The sequence below is a fragment of the Microtus oregoni genome, unplaced genomic scaffold, assembly GCF_018167655.1.
Source record: "Microtus oregoni isolate MIOR12 unplaced genomic scaffold, Mior012 000036F_ref0000092, whole genome shotgun sequence".
NCBI classification, from domain to species: domain Eukaryota; kingdom Metazoa; phylum Chordata; class Mammalia; order Rodentia; family Cricetidae; genus Microtus; species Microtus oregoni.
Genome location: NW_024543095.1, coordinates 22167268 through 22189193, shown reverse-complemented (window position 1 = coordinate 22189193; position 21926 = coordinate 22167268). Strand labels below are relative to the sequence as shown.

Below are 21926 nucleotides of genomic sequence, written 5' to 3'. Positions count from 1 at the left end.
AGAGAGGATAGAGCCAAATTTTCCTGTACTGAGATGAAAGACCCACAAGTATGCTTCATAGCTAACATTGTAAAGTACTTACACTGAGAAATTGAGAAGTATAGTAAAAATATTAATATGGCAGGTTAGTAACTGATTTTGTTGTTTACCTCTGCCCATGTTAGTACCACCCATAGGGTGTTTTAAAGTATTTCATTATTGTCTAATTTTTTCTGCATAGGACATAAAATGTGTATCTAATTTTTCAGTTTATGTGGGCATACCCTTTTGTTATTAATAATCCTAAACATTATTTCTTTTTCTTCGATAATATTTGACCATTGGGCACTAATAAATATTTAAGATTTGTGGGTAATTTATATTCATTCTTTTTTGTGCTATTATAATATTCCTTGCACTGAAAAATTTCAGATAATAAAAGTATAAAGAAATTTTCTGGTAATAATTATGTTATACTTAGACTCACACTGAGTTACATTTTTTATTTTTATTCCATAATTAAAAAGTGTTTTCATACAATATATTCTGGTCATTTTCTCCTCCCCAGCTCCCAGGTCCTTCCACATTTCCACCCACCCAACTCTATGTTCTTTCTCTCCCTCTCTCCTTTAAAACAAAACCAAAAATATTTCCACAAGCAATCAAAAACCTACAGAAACTAATATCAAAGCAAACAAAATACCAATAAAACAAAAAAGTTAAAACAAAACAAAACAAAAAGTAAACACACAATAACAACAATAAAAACAAACCAACAACAACAATAAACTTTGAGTTGCTTTTGTGGCCTGCCCTGGAGAATGATTGATGTCCCTGTGACACTCCATTAGAGAAAACTGATTTCTTTTCCCTGAGTGACATTTACGAAAGCTGGATCTTGGAGGTGGCACCAGGTTCATCAGCACAGTCCACCTTGCACTGACACCTGATCACTTAACGTTTGCCTTAAAAGTGATTGAGGTCTAATGTGATATTTAAATTATTCAGTAGCAGTCGATAAGGTACAGAGCAATAGACAGTAATTTAATTTATATTTTTTGTAACAAGTTTCAAATTACTTTTAAATTAAGCAATAATAGAAAAATAGTGTAAGTCTGACGAACACAGTAATCACCCACTTATATTTCAACAGATACTCCACATATGCCAGACACCACCTCAGAGCTCTTTCAGGGAGCCTAGCTACAGGTGTTACAGTAGGGATATACCTGATGCGGTGCCGGGAAGATGGTTCAGTGGAAAAGTGCTGATGCACAATCATGAGGACCAGAGTTCAGATTCTCAACAAACAGCTGGGTGGAGAGGCACATGCCCTATTGATGGGCAAGGGGGCAGAGACAGGAGAATTCTGAAACTATTATCTCATTAGCCAAACTACCAAGCTCTGGGGTCAGGGTGGGGAAAAAAATTACATATTGTCTTCAGTTAGTTTTTTTTGTTTGTTCGTTTGTTTTTAGAAGTTACTAATCATTTGCTGATGTTTGTATTATACATTTAAAATTAAAATTTATTTCTAGCTGGGTGTGGTGGCACATGCTTGTAATCCCCAGCACTTAAGAAGTGAAGGTGAGGGGCTGGAGAAATGGCTCAGCGGTTAAGAGCATTGCCTGCTCTTCCAAAGGTCCTAGTTCAATTCCCAGCAACCACGTGGTGGCTCACAACCGTCTGCAATGAGGTCTGGTGCCCTCTTCTGGCCTGCAGGCATACATGTAGACAGAATATTGTATACAGAATAAATAAATAAATGTTGTTTTTTTTTTTTAAAAAGTGAAGGTGAGAAGTATTCGAGGTTTTTTGTTTTTTTTTTTTTTTTTTTGTAGAACTAACCTGAGATACATGAACATGTTTCAGACAAGCAAAACAGAACAGAATTGGTGTCTCAATACCGAGGAAGTATAAGTAGCAGACTTACCAGTACAAAGCCAGTCTGGTCTATATAATAAGTTATAGGCTAGCCTGGGCTCCATAGCAAGTCTCAAAAACTTGGAAATAAAACAAAATAAAATAAAACAAAAACAATCAATGATTTTATTGGTAAGACCAGCTATGGTGCCATATGCCTTCAATCCCAGCATTCAGGTAATTTACAGTAGGAGATTGATAGCTAATCTAGACTACATCATGAATTTCCAGCCAACAGGTGTGGTCTAGATAATTTTTTCAACAGTAGTAGTTGTAGAAATAGCTTCTTTGTATGTAAAATAGAAAATTAGCTTTCTTTAGAGGAAGTGATATTTATACAGATTAATGGAAAATGTTTACCTATAAAGTAGATTATGACAAACTTTAAATCATGAAAGTTGAGTTTGACAGAGCACAAAAGGAGAATAATGTTTCAAAGAAGTTAGTTTTGAATGTTTTTGTTGGTGACTTTTTTTCAGGAAATCTTAAGTTCTTGGCTATGGATGATTTTAGGAAATTTTATTAAATGTCTAACTTCCTAAGATAGATTTAATATCTAATTTTCTATGATAGATTATTTATATAAAATATTCTGCAACAAAGATCCACCTCTAACCAAGAAGCTATTTGCAGTTGGTACCTAATAGCAAAGGGAAAATTTGTTTTTTCCAATGGAGTGTCATGGGATATATCAGTACACTCAGGTCAGACCTCATGTCCAAGAGTAGTTGGCCAACAAAATGAACTCCATAGTTTTATTTGTTTGTTTTGTTCTATTTTTGTTTGTTTGTTTTGTATGTGTGTATATGTGTGTTTTGGTGGTCTTTATCTTACTGGTATTGTTTACTTATTTGTTTTGTTCTTTGTTTTATGTTCTTTTGAGAGAGAGAACATGAAGTTGGGTAGATCGGGAGGTAATGATCTATGAGGGGTTGGGGAGGAGAAACAGTAATCAAAATATATTGTATTAAAAAGTTTTAAAAGTTAAAGTAATTTAAATATTTGGCTATCATTTATAACATTAAGAAACATTCAAATAATATATTAAAACTTTATATCTTAGTATTAAGAATTTCTTAATTTTTAAAACATTTTTAAGCATGAATATAACTTTTATTACAGTATTTTTCCCTAAAGAAATGAAACATATCATATATATGCTTATACATATATATTCTAAATATACATCAGTACACAATATGGCAATGAGAAACATTAAAATATATATTTCAAATAATGAATATATACTATATATAAATGACATATGTATATATGAGACAGGGTCTTGCTGTATATTCCAGGTTGGCCTCTAACCCCTCCTCCTCCTCTCTAGCACCTGAAGTACTAGGCTAAGGGTATGTGCTAGCACTCCCAGCCTACTTGTGAAATTTTAAAGGTGTACTGTAGTAATAAGAGCGGCGGGGCTGCGTCCCCAGCACCCCGGCTGCCCACATGGCTAGCTTATGCTCCGAAATAACAACACACAAACTGTATTCATTTAAACACTGCTTGGCCCTTTAGCTCTAGCCCTTACTGGCTAATTCTGATATCCCAATCAACCCATCTCTAATAATCTGTGAGCACCGGTCTTACCGGGAAAGATTCAGCCTGTCTAACCTGGTGGCTTGCTTCATCGCGTGCGTCTGCCCGGGAGAGAGGAGCATGGCGTCTCTGCACTCACTTCTTCTTCCTCCCAGCATTCTGTTCTGTTTACTCCTCCCACCTATGTTTTAACCTATGAGACCAAGCAGTTTCTTTATTACTTAACCAATGAATTCAACAGATTGATATATGACACTCCCACATCAGTGTACTTTAAAAAGTAAGTTATAACAAACTCATCATTTCCTCTTATTAGTTTTCCAAAGAGTTTATTAACACATTAATAAAGTAATTTAAAAATTCTCAAATTGTCATTTACTGTGTTAATGTTCTGTGATTCTTTCTTTTCTTTTTTCTCATCTAGTGAACAGATACGGTCCAGAGCTATGCACGGATCACTGTAGTTGGCGATTGTGAGCATTCAATAATGAGTGGAGCAGCTTTAGGACTGGAGATTGTTTTTGTCTTCTTTCTGGCACTGTTCCTCCTTCATCGATATGGAGACTTTAAGAAACAGCACAGGCTTGTAATCATTGGAACACTGCTCGCTTGGTATCTCTGCTTTCTTATTGTCTTCATACTGCCGCTGGATGTTAGTACGGTAAGAGGGAAATTGAGATACAAAAGTCAGTTATAATCATACAATTTGAAATATGCTTTGAATAGTGCTTTATTAAAATGATAAAACTATGTGAGGTTATCTTTATATTATGAATTTTGATGTTGTTTAGGAATTTAGGTATTAAATAGTACAGCCAGGAAAATAGGTAGGTAGATTTATGAAATATCCTTTAAGTACTTTGTGAATTCTTGGTTCTCATTGTAAAACTATGTATTCATTGCTTTAGACAATATATAACCGATGCAGACATGCTGCTGCAAATTCCAGCCCTCCTGAAAATAGCAATGTTACGCGAGTGTATGCAGCTGTCACCCCAGCTCCAAGGTATTCTTTCCTTCTACTTTCCTGTTTAATATAAATATTGTGGTTGATAGTTTTGCTATCTCTATTTTGTATTTATAAAGTTTCCCTTATTCCATATTGTTCCTCTACTTTCATCCTTGCTAGTGTGTTTATTATATTGCATGGTATTTAAATACACTTTTCAAGTCTATATCACTATACAATGTGGTACTGAGAAACTTAAAAAAGACACAAGTTTTAGTATGTTTTCACCCCTTACTAAAATCTGAAACCTCTTCTTCATCTCAGTCTGTCTTATATTTAAAATTTTAAACATTAAGTTTCAGCACCATAAATAAATTTATAAAGGAGAAGCACTTTCCACTTCATCTAATTAACAAGAGTTAATACAAGTAAATTTGGCATGGTGGTGCAAGCCTGTAACCCCAGTACATCAAGAGTTCAAGGCCAGCCTCACTTAGGCAGTTCAAGACTAGCCTAGACTACATGAGGCCTTGTTTTTAAAACCCGCAAACAGAAACAAGCTAAAACAAGGTTGTGTGAATAAAGGAGATTTCTTTCATATTACGCATTCTTAAGAAACATTATAGGGCTACATGGTTGACTCAGCAGTTAAGAATACTTCCTGTTGCCGGGCGATGGTGGCGCACGCCTTAATCCCAGCACTTTGGAGGCAGAGGCAGGCGGATCTCTGTGAGTTCGAGACCAGCCTGGTCTACAGAGCTAGTTCCAGGACAGGCTCCAAAGCCACAGAGAAACCCTGTCTTGAAAAACCAAAAAAAAAAAAAAAAAAAAATACTTCCTGTTATTGCAGAGGACCCAAATTCAATTCCCAGCACCTATGATGGGCAGTTCACAACTGACCAAACCTCTGACCTCTGTAGGTACCTGTCCTCATGTGCACGCGCATGCGCACATACACACACAGACACACACACACAACACACAGAAACTTATATACATAATGAAAATAATGTATAAAGGAAACATAATCTCACATGAAGTATTTCAGTGTATTTGTGCATCTTTATAAGAAAATATAGGACCTAGTGAGATAGCTTAGTCAATACAGTACTTGCCTCACAATTATAAGGACCTGAGTTTGGTCCCAAGAGTCCACATAAAAATGTTGTGTACTTGTAATTCCATTGTTGGACTCACTGAACAAGAACCAGCATCGCCAGATTGATGAGCTCCACACCAATTAGAAACCCTGTCTCAAAGGAGTGGGCTAGTGCTCCTGAGGATGATCTCCAAGGTTGTTCTCTGACCTTCTTAGAAACCCTGTCTAAAGGAGTGGGCTAGTGCTCCTGAGGATTATCTCCAAGGTTGTTCTCTGACCTTCTTAGAAACCCTGTCTAAAGGAGTGGGCTAGTGCTCCTGAGGATGATGCCCAAGGGTGCTCTCTGACCTTCTTGTACACACGCACTTTCACACACGTGAACCTGCACATGCAAGAACATCTAACCTGAGCAAAGTTAAATTTCCATGCAAAACTAGCTGGAAATAAGTAATAGTTTGAGGAGTTAGAAGTCCCTGAATTAAAAAGATAGCCTCGTTGTCAAGAAAACTCTTTAAGTGAAAGAATTTATGGTGAGAGACTCTTAACCAGAAAAGATGGACAGAACTGTGTATAGATGTGGGTGCTTATCTAGGCGGAACTGATAGTGTGTCTAATTTAATTAGTATTTTATCCAGGAATTAATCACCTAAATTTCTGTTATATTGAATTCCTATCAAATTCCTATTTCAACCTTCACTACTATATAACAATAAAGGGCAAATATAGCCAGCCTTACAAATAGAATGAGTATGTTTTAAGTGTAATCATTGAGTATTTGATTCTATACGTCTGTTTTCTAAAGATTTCTATGCGGGGCTGGAGAGATGGCTCAGAGGTTATGAGCATTGCCTGCTCTACCAAAGGTCCTGAGTTCAATTCCCAGCAACCACATGTTGGCTCACAACCATCTGTAATGGGGTCTGGTGCCCTCTTCTGGCCTGCAGGGGTATATACACAGAATATTGTATACATAATAAATAAATATTTAAAAAATAAAAGATTTCTACACTACCAGTCAGTTAATTAAATAGTAGGGCTTCTTTTCACTAAATAACTAAAATACACTGAAAATTGGAAACTTAAACGACATTCCTTTTTAGAGTAAACAGTTTTGTTCTGACAGCTTTGTTTTTAAATTTTCTGAGATATTAGGATCTGATCAGTAATTATTAATTTGATACAAATGAACTTTGCTACTCACAAATTTGTATAAACTTTTTTTTAAGAAATAATTATTTGTGATTGACTGACTTTAAATTGTTATAACAGGCAACATCCATGTTTCAAGCCATGGAGTTACATTCCAGATGGAATCATGCCAATTTTCTGGAGGGTAGTTTACTGGACATCACAGTTTTTAACGTGGTAAGTAGAAGTGAAGGATGCATTTGTGGGTAAAGTGATTAATTTTTAGTGAACCTTAATATTTTGAAGTGCGTATGTATATACACACACACATGTCCCAGTTTTTCTGACTCATTTCTCCTATCTTTAAAAAAAAGGAAGAAGAAAGTAAAGAGAAAAAAGGAGACAAAAATAGAAAACAGAAATGAAATATTTTTCTTGTGACTCCTCCCTTCCACGTCACTTCTCCTTTGGCCTTCAGTCCAGTCCTCTTTTATCTCTGTTATTACATAAAAGTGCTTTCACTAAGGTCACTACCTTCCCTTGGTTTCCTTTCTTACATATGTTTTTGACTGAAGTAGAATTATCTAACTTCCTCTCTCCCTTTCTTCCCTCTAGCCTATCCCAAATACCCCATCACACCTATCCCACACCTCCATCCCTAACTTTCAAGTTGATAGCCTCTATTTCTTTGATTATTACTCTTACATGCTACCTGATAAATCAGTTTTTGTTTGTGTATATATGGTTATAGGACTGAGCACTCTACATTGGACAACCATAAAGGGGACTCCTCCCTGGTAGAGGCTAATTGTCCCTCTCCCAGCAGTCGTTAGTTGTCTGTAGTTCTGGCCTAGAGCATTGGTTCTCAATCTATAGGTCATGACTCTTTTGGGGATTGAACAACCCTTTCACAGAGGTCACCTAAGACTATCAGAAAACACAGATATTTACATTATGATTCATAACAGCAAAATTACAGTTTGAAGTAGTAATGAAAATAGTTCCATGTTTGGGCGACAGCACATGAGGAGCTGTGTTAAAGCGTCATAGCATTAGGAAGGTTGAGAACAGCCGGTCTAGAGGTAGCACTGCTCACAATTTTCCTCTTTCCACATAAATATGTTCATAAATATTGCCATTGTTCTGGTTTTATTTATGCAGCTATTTCTAGGAGAGACTGTTTCACCACAGATTTCCTGGTATTCTGTCCCTTAAAAATCTTTCCTCTTCCACAGTGACCCCTTAGGCATAGATGCAAGAGCTGTGGTATAGACTGGGTAGGGTCTGGGCTCCCCACTGTCATCATCTGCATTGTGTTCTCTTGTGTTTCTCTGTTATTGTCTCAATTTGCTGGAAAGAAAAGCTTCTTTGATGAAGTAGTAGCTACACCAATCTGTGGGTGTAAGGATAGGATTTAGAATATAGTAAGGAATTATGCTGGTCTAGCTAAGTGGCTGTACTAGATTGTTCTCTAATGCACATGTCCTCACTACCCTTAGGCAGCAGGGTAGGTTTTCAGTACCAGGCATGATTTCCTTCCTGTTGAGTGATCCTTGACTCCAATTAGACAGATGTTGGTCACCACCAACAAATATGAGTGCTGTTTCCTATACCATCACAGATACCTTGCCATGCTGGTTATTATTCTGGTTCATAGATGTTGCAGTTGGATAGGACTATTTAATTGCTTCCCTCTTTTGGCAGCTTGCATAGTTTACTCAAGGAGGCTAGATTAAACATGTTAGATCCAACTCAAATAATCAAATCTTCTGTCCTAAATGTGCAACGACTTTAGCAATAGGGGCCTCTAACCCTGCCTGCTCATTCACACATTCTCCTTTCCTTCATGGGTGTTTCCCTTACTTCTGTGACCCAGTTCCTGAATGCTGGTCTTCTCTTGAGCCTTGTCTTTAGTCATTTTGCCTGCCTGCTCACACATAGCATCAATTACAGCTGTGGTGTTAATAACAAGTAATGTATTCCAACTTTATTTCTCTACCCATTGTAGTTTGTCTTTCTTCTGTGCTCTAGACTCACAGTTATCTTCTACCTTCTGATCCTTCCTTTCTTAGATATTCTGAAGACCACTAAGTTCTTAAACTGGGTGTAGCAAACATTACAAGAGGAAAACTTACAAAACAAAGTAGAATAGTATCTCTGGAAGTTTATCTTTAATAATCTCGACCATACCCTTAAAATTGCGAGGTTTTCCTTTGTTTATTTGTCTGCTTCCTCTTCACTTTCTAAACTTGAGATCTTTTGTGTGGTCCTTTTCTATTCCTTCTAAAATATGACCTTTTCTCTTGGCATATGACATTGCTGTTTGCCTTAGAATGATAACAGAAGTTATCACATGACAGTTCTCTCACTGTCTATCTTATCAGCACATCTACCTACTTACCATCTCCTTGCCCTCCAGGGATGGAAGATTCATTTTTATTATGGTAACCTCACTTCCTAAAATATGAACTATTTAGCTTGTGTTACTTATAGCTTTCAGGTTTGACAGTGTTTCCTCAACCTTTAAAATAGTGTTCCATGCACATAAATATTCTCTCACCTACAAAAAAGTAAATTTTTTAAAGTCTCTCTCATCTAAAATCTTTTCCATCCTCTACGTCACTAGTATCATTACAGTAAATGTTTTTGGAGACTTAAAAAATTGAAGTATGAAGTCTTATCAAAAATACACTCATTGTATTTAATTCATTTTTCAAAATGGATGTATCCATATACCAGCACCCAGTGCTATCGGCCATTCACAATATGCCTGACCATGTTCTTCTCTAGACATTCCTTATCCTTAAGAGTAACCACACTTTTTACTTCCATCACTATAGATTGATCTGTTGTGCTTAGAAATTTATAAATGTAGACTTCTACAGCATGAATTTCTCTCTCCCTCTGTTTACATACTTTGGAGACTCATTTCTACAGTTTTGTACATTCCATTATTTTGTGACTGTTACTAATTTCTGTGAGACATTCTACTTTATGTGTATGCCGTAGTTTATAATAGGATATCCAGCTAGACTCCTTAAAGAAACCTTCTCCACTTGATGTCTCCATTTGCTCACTGTTACTTTATTCCTTAATCTGTGGTATCCTTTTTTAAAATTAATTAAATTCTTTTCATTTATTTTACAATGCTACTGTAGCTCACCCCCATTCCCTCCCTCTTTTCTGCCCACCTCCCTAATCCACCCTTCCTTTACCTCTGTTCAGAAAGGGGCAGGCCTCCCGTGTGTGCTTACTAAGCATGGGATATCAAGTTGAAGTAGGACTAAGCACCTCTCCTTTTAAGACTGGGCAAGGCAATGAATGCAGCATTAGGAACAGGTTCCCAAAAACCAGCCATAGTATTAGGGACAAGCCCTGCTTCCACTGCCAGGATTCCCACAAGTAGACCAAGTAACCCTGCATCACACATTACGCAGAGGGCCTAGACCTGTCCCATCAGGAATCTCTAACTCTCAGTCCATAGTCTGTAAACTCCCATGAGTAGGCCAGTTGCTTCTGTGAGCGACTCTAACCTCTTACCCCATCCCCCACCCCCAGCTTGTACAATCCTTGCTCCATCTCTTCAATAGGATTCCCTGGGCTCAGCCTAGTGCTTGGCTGTGGACTCTGCATCATCCGTCAGTTACTGGATGAAGGCTCTCTGATGACAATTGGGGTAATTACCAATTTGATTACAGGAGATGGCCAGTTTAGGCTACGTATCCACTATGGCTAGGATTCTTAACTGGGCTCATCCTTGTAGATCTGTGGCAGTTTCCCTTGCACCAGGTTTCTGTCTGACCCTAAAATGCGTCCCCTTTTGAGGCATTTCTTTCAGTACTCTCTTCTTTTACCCTCCGCCCTGAAACTGATCCCTCATGTACCAATCCCCACCTGCCTCCAGTCCATGTACCCATCCCCACCTGCCTCCAGTCCATCCACAAAATCTCTTCTGTTTCCTCTTCCAGGGAGATCTGGGTGTCCCACTTTGGGCCCTCTTTTTTACCTAGCCTTTCTGGGGCTGTGAATTATAGCATGGTTACTCTTTACACCTAATATCCAATTATGAGTGAGTGAGTATATACCATGTTTGTCTTTCTGGGTCAGGGTTACGTCACTCAGGATGATTTTTTTTTCAAGTTCCATCCATTTGTCTGAGAATTTCATGACGGCATTGTTGTTTTTTTTTTTTTTTGACGGTATTGTTTTTAAAAGCTGAGTAATACTTCTGTGTATAAACACCACATTTTCTTTATCTATTCCGTGAGAGATGTCCAGTTTCTGGCTATTATGAATAATCCTGCTGTGAACATAGTCAAGCAAGTGTCCTTGTGTTATGATTGAGCTTCCTTTGGGTTTATTCCCAAGAGTGGTATAGCTGGGTCTTGCGATAGATTGATTCCCATATTTCTGAGAAACTACCATATAAATTTCCAAAGCATATGTACAAATTTACACTTCCACCAGAAGTAGGGGAATGTTCCCCTTGTTCCACATATTCTATAGCATGAGCTGTCACTTGTGTTTTTCTTGGCCATTCTGGCAGGTGTAAAAAGGAATCTCAGAGTTGTTTTGATTTGCATTTCCCTGATGGCTAAGGATGTTGAACATTTCTTTAAGTGTATATTGACTATTTCAAGCTCTCTTATTGAGAATTTTCTGTTTTGATCTGTATCCCATTTTTAAATTAGATTGTTTGGTTTTTTGATACCTAGTTTCTTGAGTTCTTTATATATTTTGGACATCAGCCTTCTCTCAGATGTGGGACTGCTGAAGATCTTTTCCCATTTTGTAGGCTGCCATTTTTCCTACTGATGGTACCCTTTGCCTCTTCAGTTTCATGAGCTCGCATTTATTGTTGATCTTAGTGTCTGTGCTACTGGTCTTCTATTTAGAAAGTTTTCTCCTGTGCCAATGAGTTCAAGGCTATTTCCCACTTTCTCTTCTGTCAGGTTCAGTGTAACTGGATTTGTGTTGAGGTCTTTGATCCACTTGGACTCGAATTTTGTGCAGGGTGATAGATATAGATCTATTTGCATTCTTGTACATGTTAATATCCAGTTTGCCAACACCATTTGTTAAAGATGTTCTCTTTTTTTCCATTCTATAATTTTGGCTTCTTTGTCAAAAATCAAGTGTTCATAGGTGTGTGGATTTATATTAGGGTCTTTGATTCCATTCCATTTATCCACCTGTCTTTTTTTATGCCCTGTGTTGTAGAGATCCTGCAGTCCTAGGTCTGTTGTAGGAGGCCACTTGTTTGTTTCCTGGCCACCCAGACTCCTGAAATAACCACACAGAAGCTGTATTAATTAAATCACTGCTTTGCCTATTAGCTCTAACATCTTACATCTTAATTTAACCCATTTCCATTAATCTGTGTATCACCACGTGGTTGTGGCTTACTGGCAAGGTTCCACATCTGTGTCTGGCGGCAGCTCCGTGGCTTCACCTCCTTCCTCCCAGCATTCAATTTAGTTTTTCCCACCTATCTAAGTTCTGCCCTGCTCTGCTATAGGCTCAAAGCAGTTTCTTTATTAACCAATGGTATTCACAGCATACAGAGGGGAATCCCACATCATAGGTCCAAAGGAATGGCGACCACCCCACCCCTCAGGCCCCAGCAGATCTCCACCCCACGTGAAATCCTGTGCTTTTTTTAAGTTTCTTCATTCTTTGGATGTAGTCCAAAGTTGTTCTGTAGAAATGATGTTGTTTATGTCTTTGTTTTTGAAACAGGGTCTGACTATGTAACCCAAGTTGTTCTTAAATCACCAGTCGTCTTCCCAGTGCTAAGATTACAGTTATGTGCCCCAGCTCTGGCCTCTTCACGAGGGCTCAAAGGCCTAGTTTTAAGCCTTTTAGATAATCTGAAGTCACTCATGTTATTCTGCTCTGCATGCCATTGTAGCCCTTTTAGGACCTTTGTTTTTCCCAAAATTTAATATTATATAAATAATTATCTTGGTTCATTCAATATTAACATGTAACTACCCATAATAAAATTTATTAGGGATAAGAGTGATACATTGAGATTCTTGTATTTGGGCTATTTTCAGATTACACAGATACATAATTGAGTTTTTAATCATGTATTTTCCATCCGACTAGGATTCTGCTACCTTTTATGCAGTCATATGCAAGATCTGGAGGCTTTTCCATTACTGGAAAGATAAAAACAGCCCTGATTGAGAATGCAATCTATTATGGCACTTACTTGCTGATATTTGGAGCATTTCTAATTTATGTGGCTGTAAACCCACGTTTGCATTTAGAATGGTAAGAAAAGTAGTCTTTTTAACACTGTTCTGTGTATGTTCGTACTGTTTACAATGAACTTCTTTGCTACATATAAGTAAACAGACACACATGCCAGATTATATGTCTTACAGATACCCCTCAAGGAGTATCTGAATAATGCATATTACTAAGAAATAAAATGCAGAATGGCATGTTTAAGTATAACTAGTAGATGGTAGATTAATGTTTTGACAAATAACTATATGGTAAAGAACAGTTCTATTTTTAATAGAATTTTAAAAAATAAATTTTCCCTCTACAGAAACTTACTTTTCTTTCTTCTGTTTGCCTTGTTGTAGTTTGACAGAATAGTTTTCCTTAATGTTATTTTAAGTTAATATATTTCAATAAATTAAAATCCATTTTGTGAATATGATTTCTAATTATGTATATTATCTCCAAATTTATATATAGAAGAGTAGAGATAGGTCTCATAACACAAGTTAATTTAGCTGTTTACAGGGTTTCTTACCTTAGGAAGTGTTGCGGGAGTTCCTTCCGCTCCTTCATCCAATAGCTGGTTGGTGATCTGTAAGTTTTTTCCCCCTTAAATAAATAACCATTCTATTAATCATAATTCCAAACTGGTGTGGGATTGTTTGTGACTTACGCCTTCAAGGAAGCACTTAGTGAAAAATGTTTTCTCTGGAGGAAATGTGTGTGTGTGTGTGTGTGTGTGTGTGTGTGTGTGTGTGCGTGCACTCACACATTAGTGCATGTGTATGTGCACTATGAATTATCCTATATTCTAATTTTTACTACAACTGAAGCAGTTTTTTCCATATTAAAGTCTATTTCTACAGTCACACTGTCTTTACATTAAAATACCTGGATTATTTCCTGTGACTTAAAAGAGTTGAAAATTTCTTCATACAAAATCCTACTTATGCTTTTGGACAGTTTTCTGAAAACATATATATATATATATATATATATATATATATATATCAGACATGTGCTTATATTTTTTATTTTTTAGGAACCAACTTCAGACTATAGGGATAGCTGCTGCCAACACATGGGGTCTGTTTCTTCTTGTGTTGTTATTGGGGTATGGCTTGGTGGAGATTCCTCGGTCATACTGGAATGGAGCCAAAAGGGGTTATCTACTCATGAAGACTTACTTTAAGGCAGCCAAACTGATGACAGAGAAAGCAGATGCAGAAGAGAACCTGGAGGATGTAATGGAGGTAAGCAAATTTAATCCTCTAAAAGCAGTTCTGATTTAATACTCTGTCTCTGTCGACTGTTCTCTTGACGAGAAATGGTGCCATGTATATCTTTTATTCATCGATAGTACTTAATTTGAAAAGTTATTCAACATTTCTAGGTTGTGCTGATCCTTTGTGAGTTTTATTAACTTGTCAGGGATTTAAAAAAATAATGCATGCAAGTAGGCTTGCATGGTTCAAATTCATTTTCAGGTGTCATCTTTATTTAATTCTCTCAACGTTACAAAATAGATTTTCTTTTTAATCCCATTTTATAAATGAAGAAAATGAAGTTCTGAGAGTTGAAATAACTTTCTTATGTACACACAACTAATAAGGGGAGGCAGGAGATATAACTTTAGTTCACACTTTAACAGCAACCATGACCCTTTTTAAAATAGAAAGAGCCAGATGGTCTCTCCTGTGATTGCTTGGTCACTGTGGTCTGAAAGCAACTGTAGACTCTATGTAAATGAATGAGGGCAAGCTTGTGTCTCAGACTGAGAACAGGTGGGAGACTACTGGATTTGCTTTAGTTTGAAGAGCGCTGATTCTCAACTGTTATCCTTTTCTCTAATGCTAAATAATTTGTGTTGAACTTAAAAATCTGAGACTTAATAGTATTTAGTGCTATTATCATTTAAAAATAGAAATCTAAATATTTTTATTTTTCTCACTGTTTTTTAGGAGGTTCGTAAAGTAAATGAAAGCATTAAGTACAACCACCCATTGAGAAAATGTGTTGATACAATACTTAAAAAGGTAATCATTATATATATTCCCTCAATTTCTTGTGCATATATCTTATATACTACTATAAATTAATATTTCTCATAGAAAAATATGATAAAAAGCATATGATTGAAGTTTTCCAGATGGACTTTATATAAATCTTTACCATAAACACAGCCAATTATAAGTAGAGTTTTTCGTATACTACTGTAAGTTTGATGGTAATTGATAGCATTTTCCCTTGAAGTGTGAAGATAGCAGTAATGTTGCAACTAGCTTCTCACATGTAATTTTATGATAATTGCTATGAAATAAATTACATGGATATTTAATAGATAGGCCATATTGCTGTGATTTTGATGGAGGCGTATTGAATTGCGAGTATATTTGTATGCTCCTGAAATAATTATTTGAAAAGTTCCACAATTACCTTTATGTGCCCAAGTTACCACTGAATTCTTTCTTTTCCTGTATTCTAAATATTTCTACTGGTTATTATTAGCTTCTGTTCCTTTAGCTACAGTTATAGTCATAAGAATAAGTTTTCTAACCATTTCTCTCATTTGTTATTTTATTTAAGGATTTACTTATTATATATACAGTGTTTCGCCTGCAGACGTCATTACAGATGGCTGTGAGCCACCATAAAGTTGCTGGGAATTGAACTCAGGACTTCTGCATACTGTGGCTTCTCAGAGATTTAGCATGTTAAATTTTTTATGATTCTTCTTTATTATTTGGGAAAATAATTAAAGTTTCACCAAGTGCCTGTTATTAGAATAATCTTCTCAATAGTAGTTACTTTATATAGGTATGCTTCCCTTGCCTTTCTCAGTCTCCAGCATAAAGATAAATATTAGAAGTGAAAAGAAACTCAACATTCCTTTGAAATATTTCTTTTGAAAATGTTACCTAGTGAAAGACCTTAACAATTAGAGATGTCAATAAAAGAAGAAAATATTTTTGAGAAAATTAAAAATTTCCAGAATGAAAGATTTTTAATAAAAATAAAGCTTTTATTAAGCTCTATTAAATTTTTATTAAGGATGTATTAAGATTTTATAAAATGATTTTCTTTTAGTGCCCTACAGATTATCAGGAAAAGATGGGTAGAAATATGGATGATTATGAAGATTTTGATGAAAAGCGTAATACCTACCCAAGTGAAAAAAGTTTGGTAAAATTGCATAAACAGGTAACCTTAATTATTAATTGTAGCTATTTTACATACAATTAGAGAATGTGAATTAGATTTATAATTATTGCTAGGTTGAAAGCCTCTGTGCATGTTGACTTGGCAGTTAAACTGCTTGCAACTCAAGTCTGAGAAACTGAACTTAGTCTCCAGTAACTACATAAAAAGCCAGGCATAGTGGTGTGTACCTATTCTTAGTGCTTGGGAGGCAGAGCTAAGCAGAGCTAAGCAGGTAGGTTAGCCTTATCTGCAAGAGCCAGGTTCAGTGAGAGACCCTGTGTCAAAAACTAAGGTAGAGAATGATTGGGCAAGACACTTGATATTGGCTTCTGCCTCCCTCATGCCTAAAATTATACATGCAAGCACCCCCGACCCCAAATGTGTGTGTATGCAAATGAAATATATATCCCAAACTATTGATTTTATTCTTATTATTGTTGAAATGTTTTAACTTTGTGTTTCTGGACAAGGGTACTATTGGCAGTTGGATATAAGAGTTATACCTGTTCTATTATGAGAAAGTATTGTGTCATTTCAAAATATTAACATCCTTGGCCACATTTGGAAAGTGCCATTAGTACTACCTTATGAAGACAAAGACAAAAACCTCCCATTCTCCAGCAAAAAGTTGACCTACTGTTCAGTTATACTGACAGGCTTGTCCCTCTTCTGTTTTAAGGTCATTTATTCAGTTCAAAGGCACCGTCGAACTCAAGTGCAATGGCAAATTCTTTTGGAACAGGCGTTCTATCTAGAAGATGTAGCAAAAAATGAAACTAGTGCAACTCATCAATTTGTTCACACCTTTCAGTCACCCGAGCCAGAAAATCGATTTATCCAATATTTTTATAATCCTACAGTTGGTATGTAATTTGACATAAATTCCAAAGTTAATAATTTTCTACAAGGAAAATGTATGTTTCATCAATTTAATACTAACTTTTCTTTGTATATTAATTTGTTCCATGGGTTAATATTAGGTATCTGATAATCTTATAATTATTTTACTTCTAATTCTCCTTTTTCTATAAGTCATTGGTTGCCTGAATTGGTTCTTTGTCTAAGGGTGGGATCCTATGACACTTTCCCTCTCCTGAATTAACACGTCTAGTGATGTTACCATTGTTCCAGTTTTGTTGCTACAGCCATTTATAGGAGAGACTGTTTCACCATAGACTTCCTGGGATTCTGGGTTTTACAGTCTTTCCGCTTCCTCTCCCATGGTGTTCCTGAGCCATAGATATAGGAGCTGTGGTATATTAAAAAAAAAGATTTATAGATAAATATTTGATTACAAAATAGGTTATAATTACATATAATTTATGGAAGCTGTAAGAAATATCTGTTCTCACTAAGAATGAATCTCAGTATAAATGTGTATCATGGCTTAGACAATTGATAATATAAAACTTTATTAATTAGCTATACTTTGAAAACTGAGCATTCTGAATATTAGCAGAAATTTCTACAAATTCACCAATGGTATTTAAAACATTGTCTCTATAATATTTGGTAGCATTCCTCTCAACACAATGATTATTTTAAAAATGTTTTTGAAATTTCAAATATATTTATGCCTATGATTTTAAATACATATACAAAATACAATTAAAAATAAATTTGTGTACATGACCAAATATGCTTAGAGAGCAAAAATAAATAAATACATACATACTAAAAACTTGAAATGTAGCTTATAATTGAGGAATAACATCACAGAGAGGAAAATTACTGAAGCCATGCAGAACTCTGGAGCAATATTCATAGATAATGGAGATGCGATAGGAAATGTGAACAGTAAACAGAATAGCCTTGCTTGCATTAGGAGGTCAGACAGACAGACCTAAAGCTTTAGTGTAAGTGAGAAAATGCAATGGTAAAAATGCTGGCCAGTCGTCTGACTGCTTATACTCTCTTAGGAATGTGTTGCCAGTAAACACAAAGAAGGAATTTTCAAGAAGGCACAGAATAGTCATGTGGGAAATGGTGTGGAAGACAATGGAGACTGACAGCAGACTGTCCTGGTGTGCTATGGGCCTGTTTGAAGCTGGCGGTAATCTGAAGTGAGAGTAGTCAGTAAAGATGTGACTTTCTTCTGCAGACTCATGTACACAGACTCAGAGTAACCAAGGAGTTGGCTCGAGCTGTGTGGTTTAACCAAACAAGTAGAGTGAAGCTAGAAAGGGTAAAGGAATTGGGACTGGAGAGTAGTTATCCTCAAAGATTGGAATCTGAGCTGGAAAAGGAAGGAAGGACTTTAAAACTTTTCAATAACAGTTCAACGATGGAAGGATAAACGTTCTGTTTGTTCTGATTGTCAGTCAGTATGGTTGATACAGATGAAGGTACCTCTTGCGGATGAGGATGATGGAAGGAATTGGGCTCTATAGAAAGGTTGCTGTTGTTAGCAATCACTGGTTAAGAAAGACCACTGGAATGAGTAGTCAGGTTAGAGAGGAGTATTAAAAGCTGAGCTCATGAGAGGAGAGGACTGAAGGCAATGAAAAAGAACCATCCGTGCACATGCTTAAATAGTCAGGAAACAGTGAGCCTGGACTCTGTATTTTATAACATCGATGTTGATGGACAGAATAGGCTAGTTCTGTACTGGTTGTCCCCAAATTGGAGTTTGCCGTGTCCTCATGATTAGATACAGCTCGTGTGTCATTGACAGGACTACCACAGAGGTAATGTCCTGCTCTCCTCAGTGCATCAGAGCAGGAAGCACATGGGCTATCAGTTTGTACACTGCTGTTGATCGTGTCTCTTCAGTGTGGAGTTGCTACCGTTCCCTGTGCTGTCTGATTGCTGCTAGTTTGAAGACTATAAATATTCTATTACTGATTTAGTTTTCCTAATGGTGGGTTGTTTTTTTTTGTATTTTCCAGAATGGTACTGGGAATGCCTGTTGCGTCCGTGGTTTCACAGGATCCTTGCTGTGCTTTTGTCCATCTTCTCGGTGACTGTTGTGTGGTCAGAGTGCACCTTCTTTAGCACCACTCCTGTCTTATCTCTCTTTGCAGTCTTCATACAGCTGGCAGAAAAAACATACAATTATATTTATATTGAGGTCAGTTTTTTCATATCGGCCATAAATACAACAGTTCATGCAGAAACTTTAACTGTCGTATCTTTTCCTATGTTTCTTCTAGTAAAAAATGAAAGTAGTGGAGTTTCCCACTGTGCTATTATTCAGACTTCCAAAACTGATGTTCATCAATTTACCCAGATTATAAATACTAGGAACTGTAGTTGAAGATCAATGAAAAAGTATAGGCTAGTAATAAAGCATTTTATGAGGTTACTTTGATCCTCTTTTGTCAGTGAAACTACATAGCTTACTGTATTCCTGTAGAGCTGTCAAGAGAATAGGTAAAACAGTTTCCTTCAGGGATCAGAGTCAAATTTTGGATTTAGGAGGTTGAACTGGTTGAAATGTAGATTTATTTTCAAAATTTCATCTTTGCTATTAAAAAAGACACTATTGTTGTATTTGTATTTATATTTTAGGACATCAGTAAATATAGCTGGGGCAAGTGATAATTGTTGTGGCAGTAAGTAAAATAATAAAGTCTTAAATCAGTCTTAACTATTTTTTCCAGATTGCTTGCTTCCTTTCCATCTTCTTCCTAAGTATCTGTGTTTACTCTACGGTGTTCAGGATTCGAGTATTTAATTACTACTACTTGGCTTCACACCATCAGACTGATGCTTACAGCCTTCTTTTCAGCGGCATGTAAGTAGAATTGAGCTTAGAATAAAGAAATGTTTTCATTTTAAGTGCTAATGATAGATCTTTTATTTCTTGTTCATGAATATTGCATGAACATACATTTCTGTGAACTAATTGGTTTTTTTCTTTTTTTTGACTATGAAATGGGTATTTGTAATCACTAACTAAATCCTGTTTGAAGTTTATGGCTAAATTATGAGCGCTATGTTAGGAAAAAAGACAGCCTGAATTTATCAATTTGAAACTTAGTATATGAACAATTGAAAGTTTAGAGGCTACGTTAGATGTAAACAATGTTCTGAAAGTCAGTGGCCTAAAACTGAATTGAATTTCTAAGGACACTAAGAGAAACATTTCTTTCCTAGAGAAATTTAGAGGTCTGGCTTTAGCTACAGGCAATCTATCTAGCCTATTATTAGTCAGATATATAGGATATTTTTAAGACTCAAAGTAATGTCATTGTCAAAATTTTCTTTTTTTAAAAGATGTATTTATTCTATGTACAGCATTCTGCCTGCATGTGGGACTGCAGGCCAGAAGAGGGCAGCACATCTCATTACAGATGGTTGTGAGCCACCATGCAGTTGCTGGGAATTGAACTCAGGACCTTTAGAAGAGCAGGCAGTGCTCTTCACCACTGAGCCATCTCTCCAGCCCCCCTAATGTCAAAATTTTGTCTTACAGAAAAAAATGAAAGCCACTGGTTAGTATCTTGTGGCTGTTAAGAAAACCACAGAGAAACCCTGTCTCGAAAAACCAAAAAAAAAAAAAAAAAAAAGAAAAAGAAAAAATACATAATACAAACAACTTAGGGGAAGAAATATTTATTATATCTAATTGTTTCAGAGACTTTAGTCTACTGTTATTGATTGTTTTGGACCTGAAGTGAGGCTACAAATGGCAAAGAGAGTGTATTGGAGCAGTACTATGCAGCTCATGGGACTTAGGAAGCAAAGACAGACTAATAGGACCCCAAACATGATGTCTTTCCATTCATAACATAACACCAGGAAACCTGCTTCTTCTAGGTAGGCCCTACCTCCTCATGTTACACCACCCTATAAAATAGAGCCACACAGTGAAGATACACCCTTCAACAAATGAGCCTATGACATTCGTTTCATATTTAAGCTATGGCATGAAATTTTAGAAAGTTACAGATACGCTGTGTCACCTTCCTCAAGCTTTTCATCATGATGACATTGTAGTTGCTGTACAATACCAAACTAGAAAATTTACATTGCATATTACTGTTAGCAGCACTGTAGACTTTAATTAGTTCTTACATTTCATCCTTCATTTGTGTGTAGAGTCCTACAGTGATCACCACCTACCTACACAGATCTTTCTCTCACTACAGAAGAACTCTTGTCAATATTACCTCCTTATATTTGAACCTTTCCATTCTCCCAGCCCCAAGTTCTAGCAATGTAAGATAATCATTTTATACTTGATCTTAGCCAGAATGCTGAAAGAAGGCACTCTGAGGCTGCAGTTAAGTATATAGGCATTTGTGTTCTTAAAGGAAATGTGATTAATAGGATTTCAGAATGTGTCCCCAGTAAGGACAGTTTACATAGATAATTAAACTATATATAATATGCAAATAGATGAAAATTATAATTAGAATAATCTGAAATGTTTTTAATACATTTCACTATAATGTAAAATGTGTTTTGTTTTATTTAAAATATATATTTTGGTGCTTTTAAATATTTATTGTAGGTTATTTTGCCGTTTGACTCCCCCTTTATGTCTTAACTTCTTGGGATTGACACACATGGATTCATCCATCTCTCATCAGAATACCCAGCCAACTGCATATACATCTGTAAGTATGACTCTTTAGGTTCATTTTCTGTATCAGGTGTTGTTATGAATCATCTTCTATTGTCAGTAGACAGGCTCAGCAGCATTATGAAACTTCTTTTATCACTAAAGCCTTTGCCTAAAGGTTATGATTGTGAGTACTAATGATGGGGTTAAAGTGACTTTCATTTTAGAATTATAAAAAATTTTTCCTTCATACAGATTACTTAGATGCGCTGCATTAAAACCTGCCTCATAGTAGCATTAGCATTTATATGCATGTTCTTAATGCCCATGGTTTTGTAGTAGTTGTAAAATACTAGACT

General features: G+C 36.1%; 1 protein-coding gene across 1 annotated transcript in view; it reads left to right on the top strand.

Moving 5' to 3' along the window:
- Positions 1-21926, top strand: part of Lmbrd2 (LMBR1 domain containing 2) — a 43245-nt gene that overhangs the window by 7491 nt on the left and 13828 nt on the right. The window contains exons 2-12 of the mRNA XM_041631293.1: positions 3869-4105; positions 4353-4450; positions 6762-6857; positions 12732-12899; positions 13900-14110; positions 14819-14893; positions 15945-16058; positions 16738-16921; positions 18947-19128; positions 19661-19794; positions 21517-21622. Of these exons, the coding sequence (XP_041487227.1) occupies positions 3932-4105; positions 4353-4450; positions 6762-6857; positions 12732-12899; positions 13900-14110; positions 14819-14893; positions 15945-16058; positions 16738-16921; positions 18947-19128; positions 19661-19794; positions 21517-21622 (1542 nt within the window). The 5' untranslated portion in view covers positions 3869-3931. The remainder of the gene's footprint in view (positions 1-3868; positions 4106-4352; positions 4451-6761; positions 6858-12731; positions 12900-13899; positions 14111-14818; positions 14894-15944; positions 16059-16737; positions 16922-18946; positions 19129-19660; positions 19795-21516; positions 21623-21926) is intronic.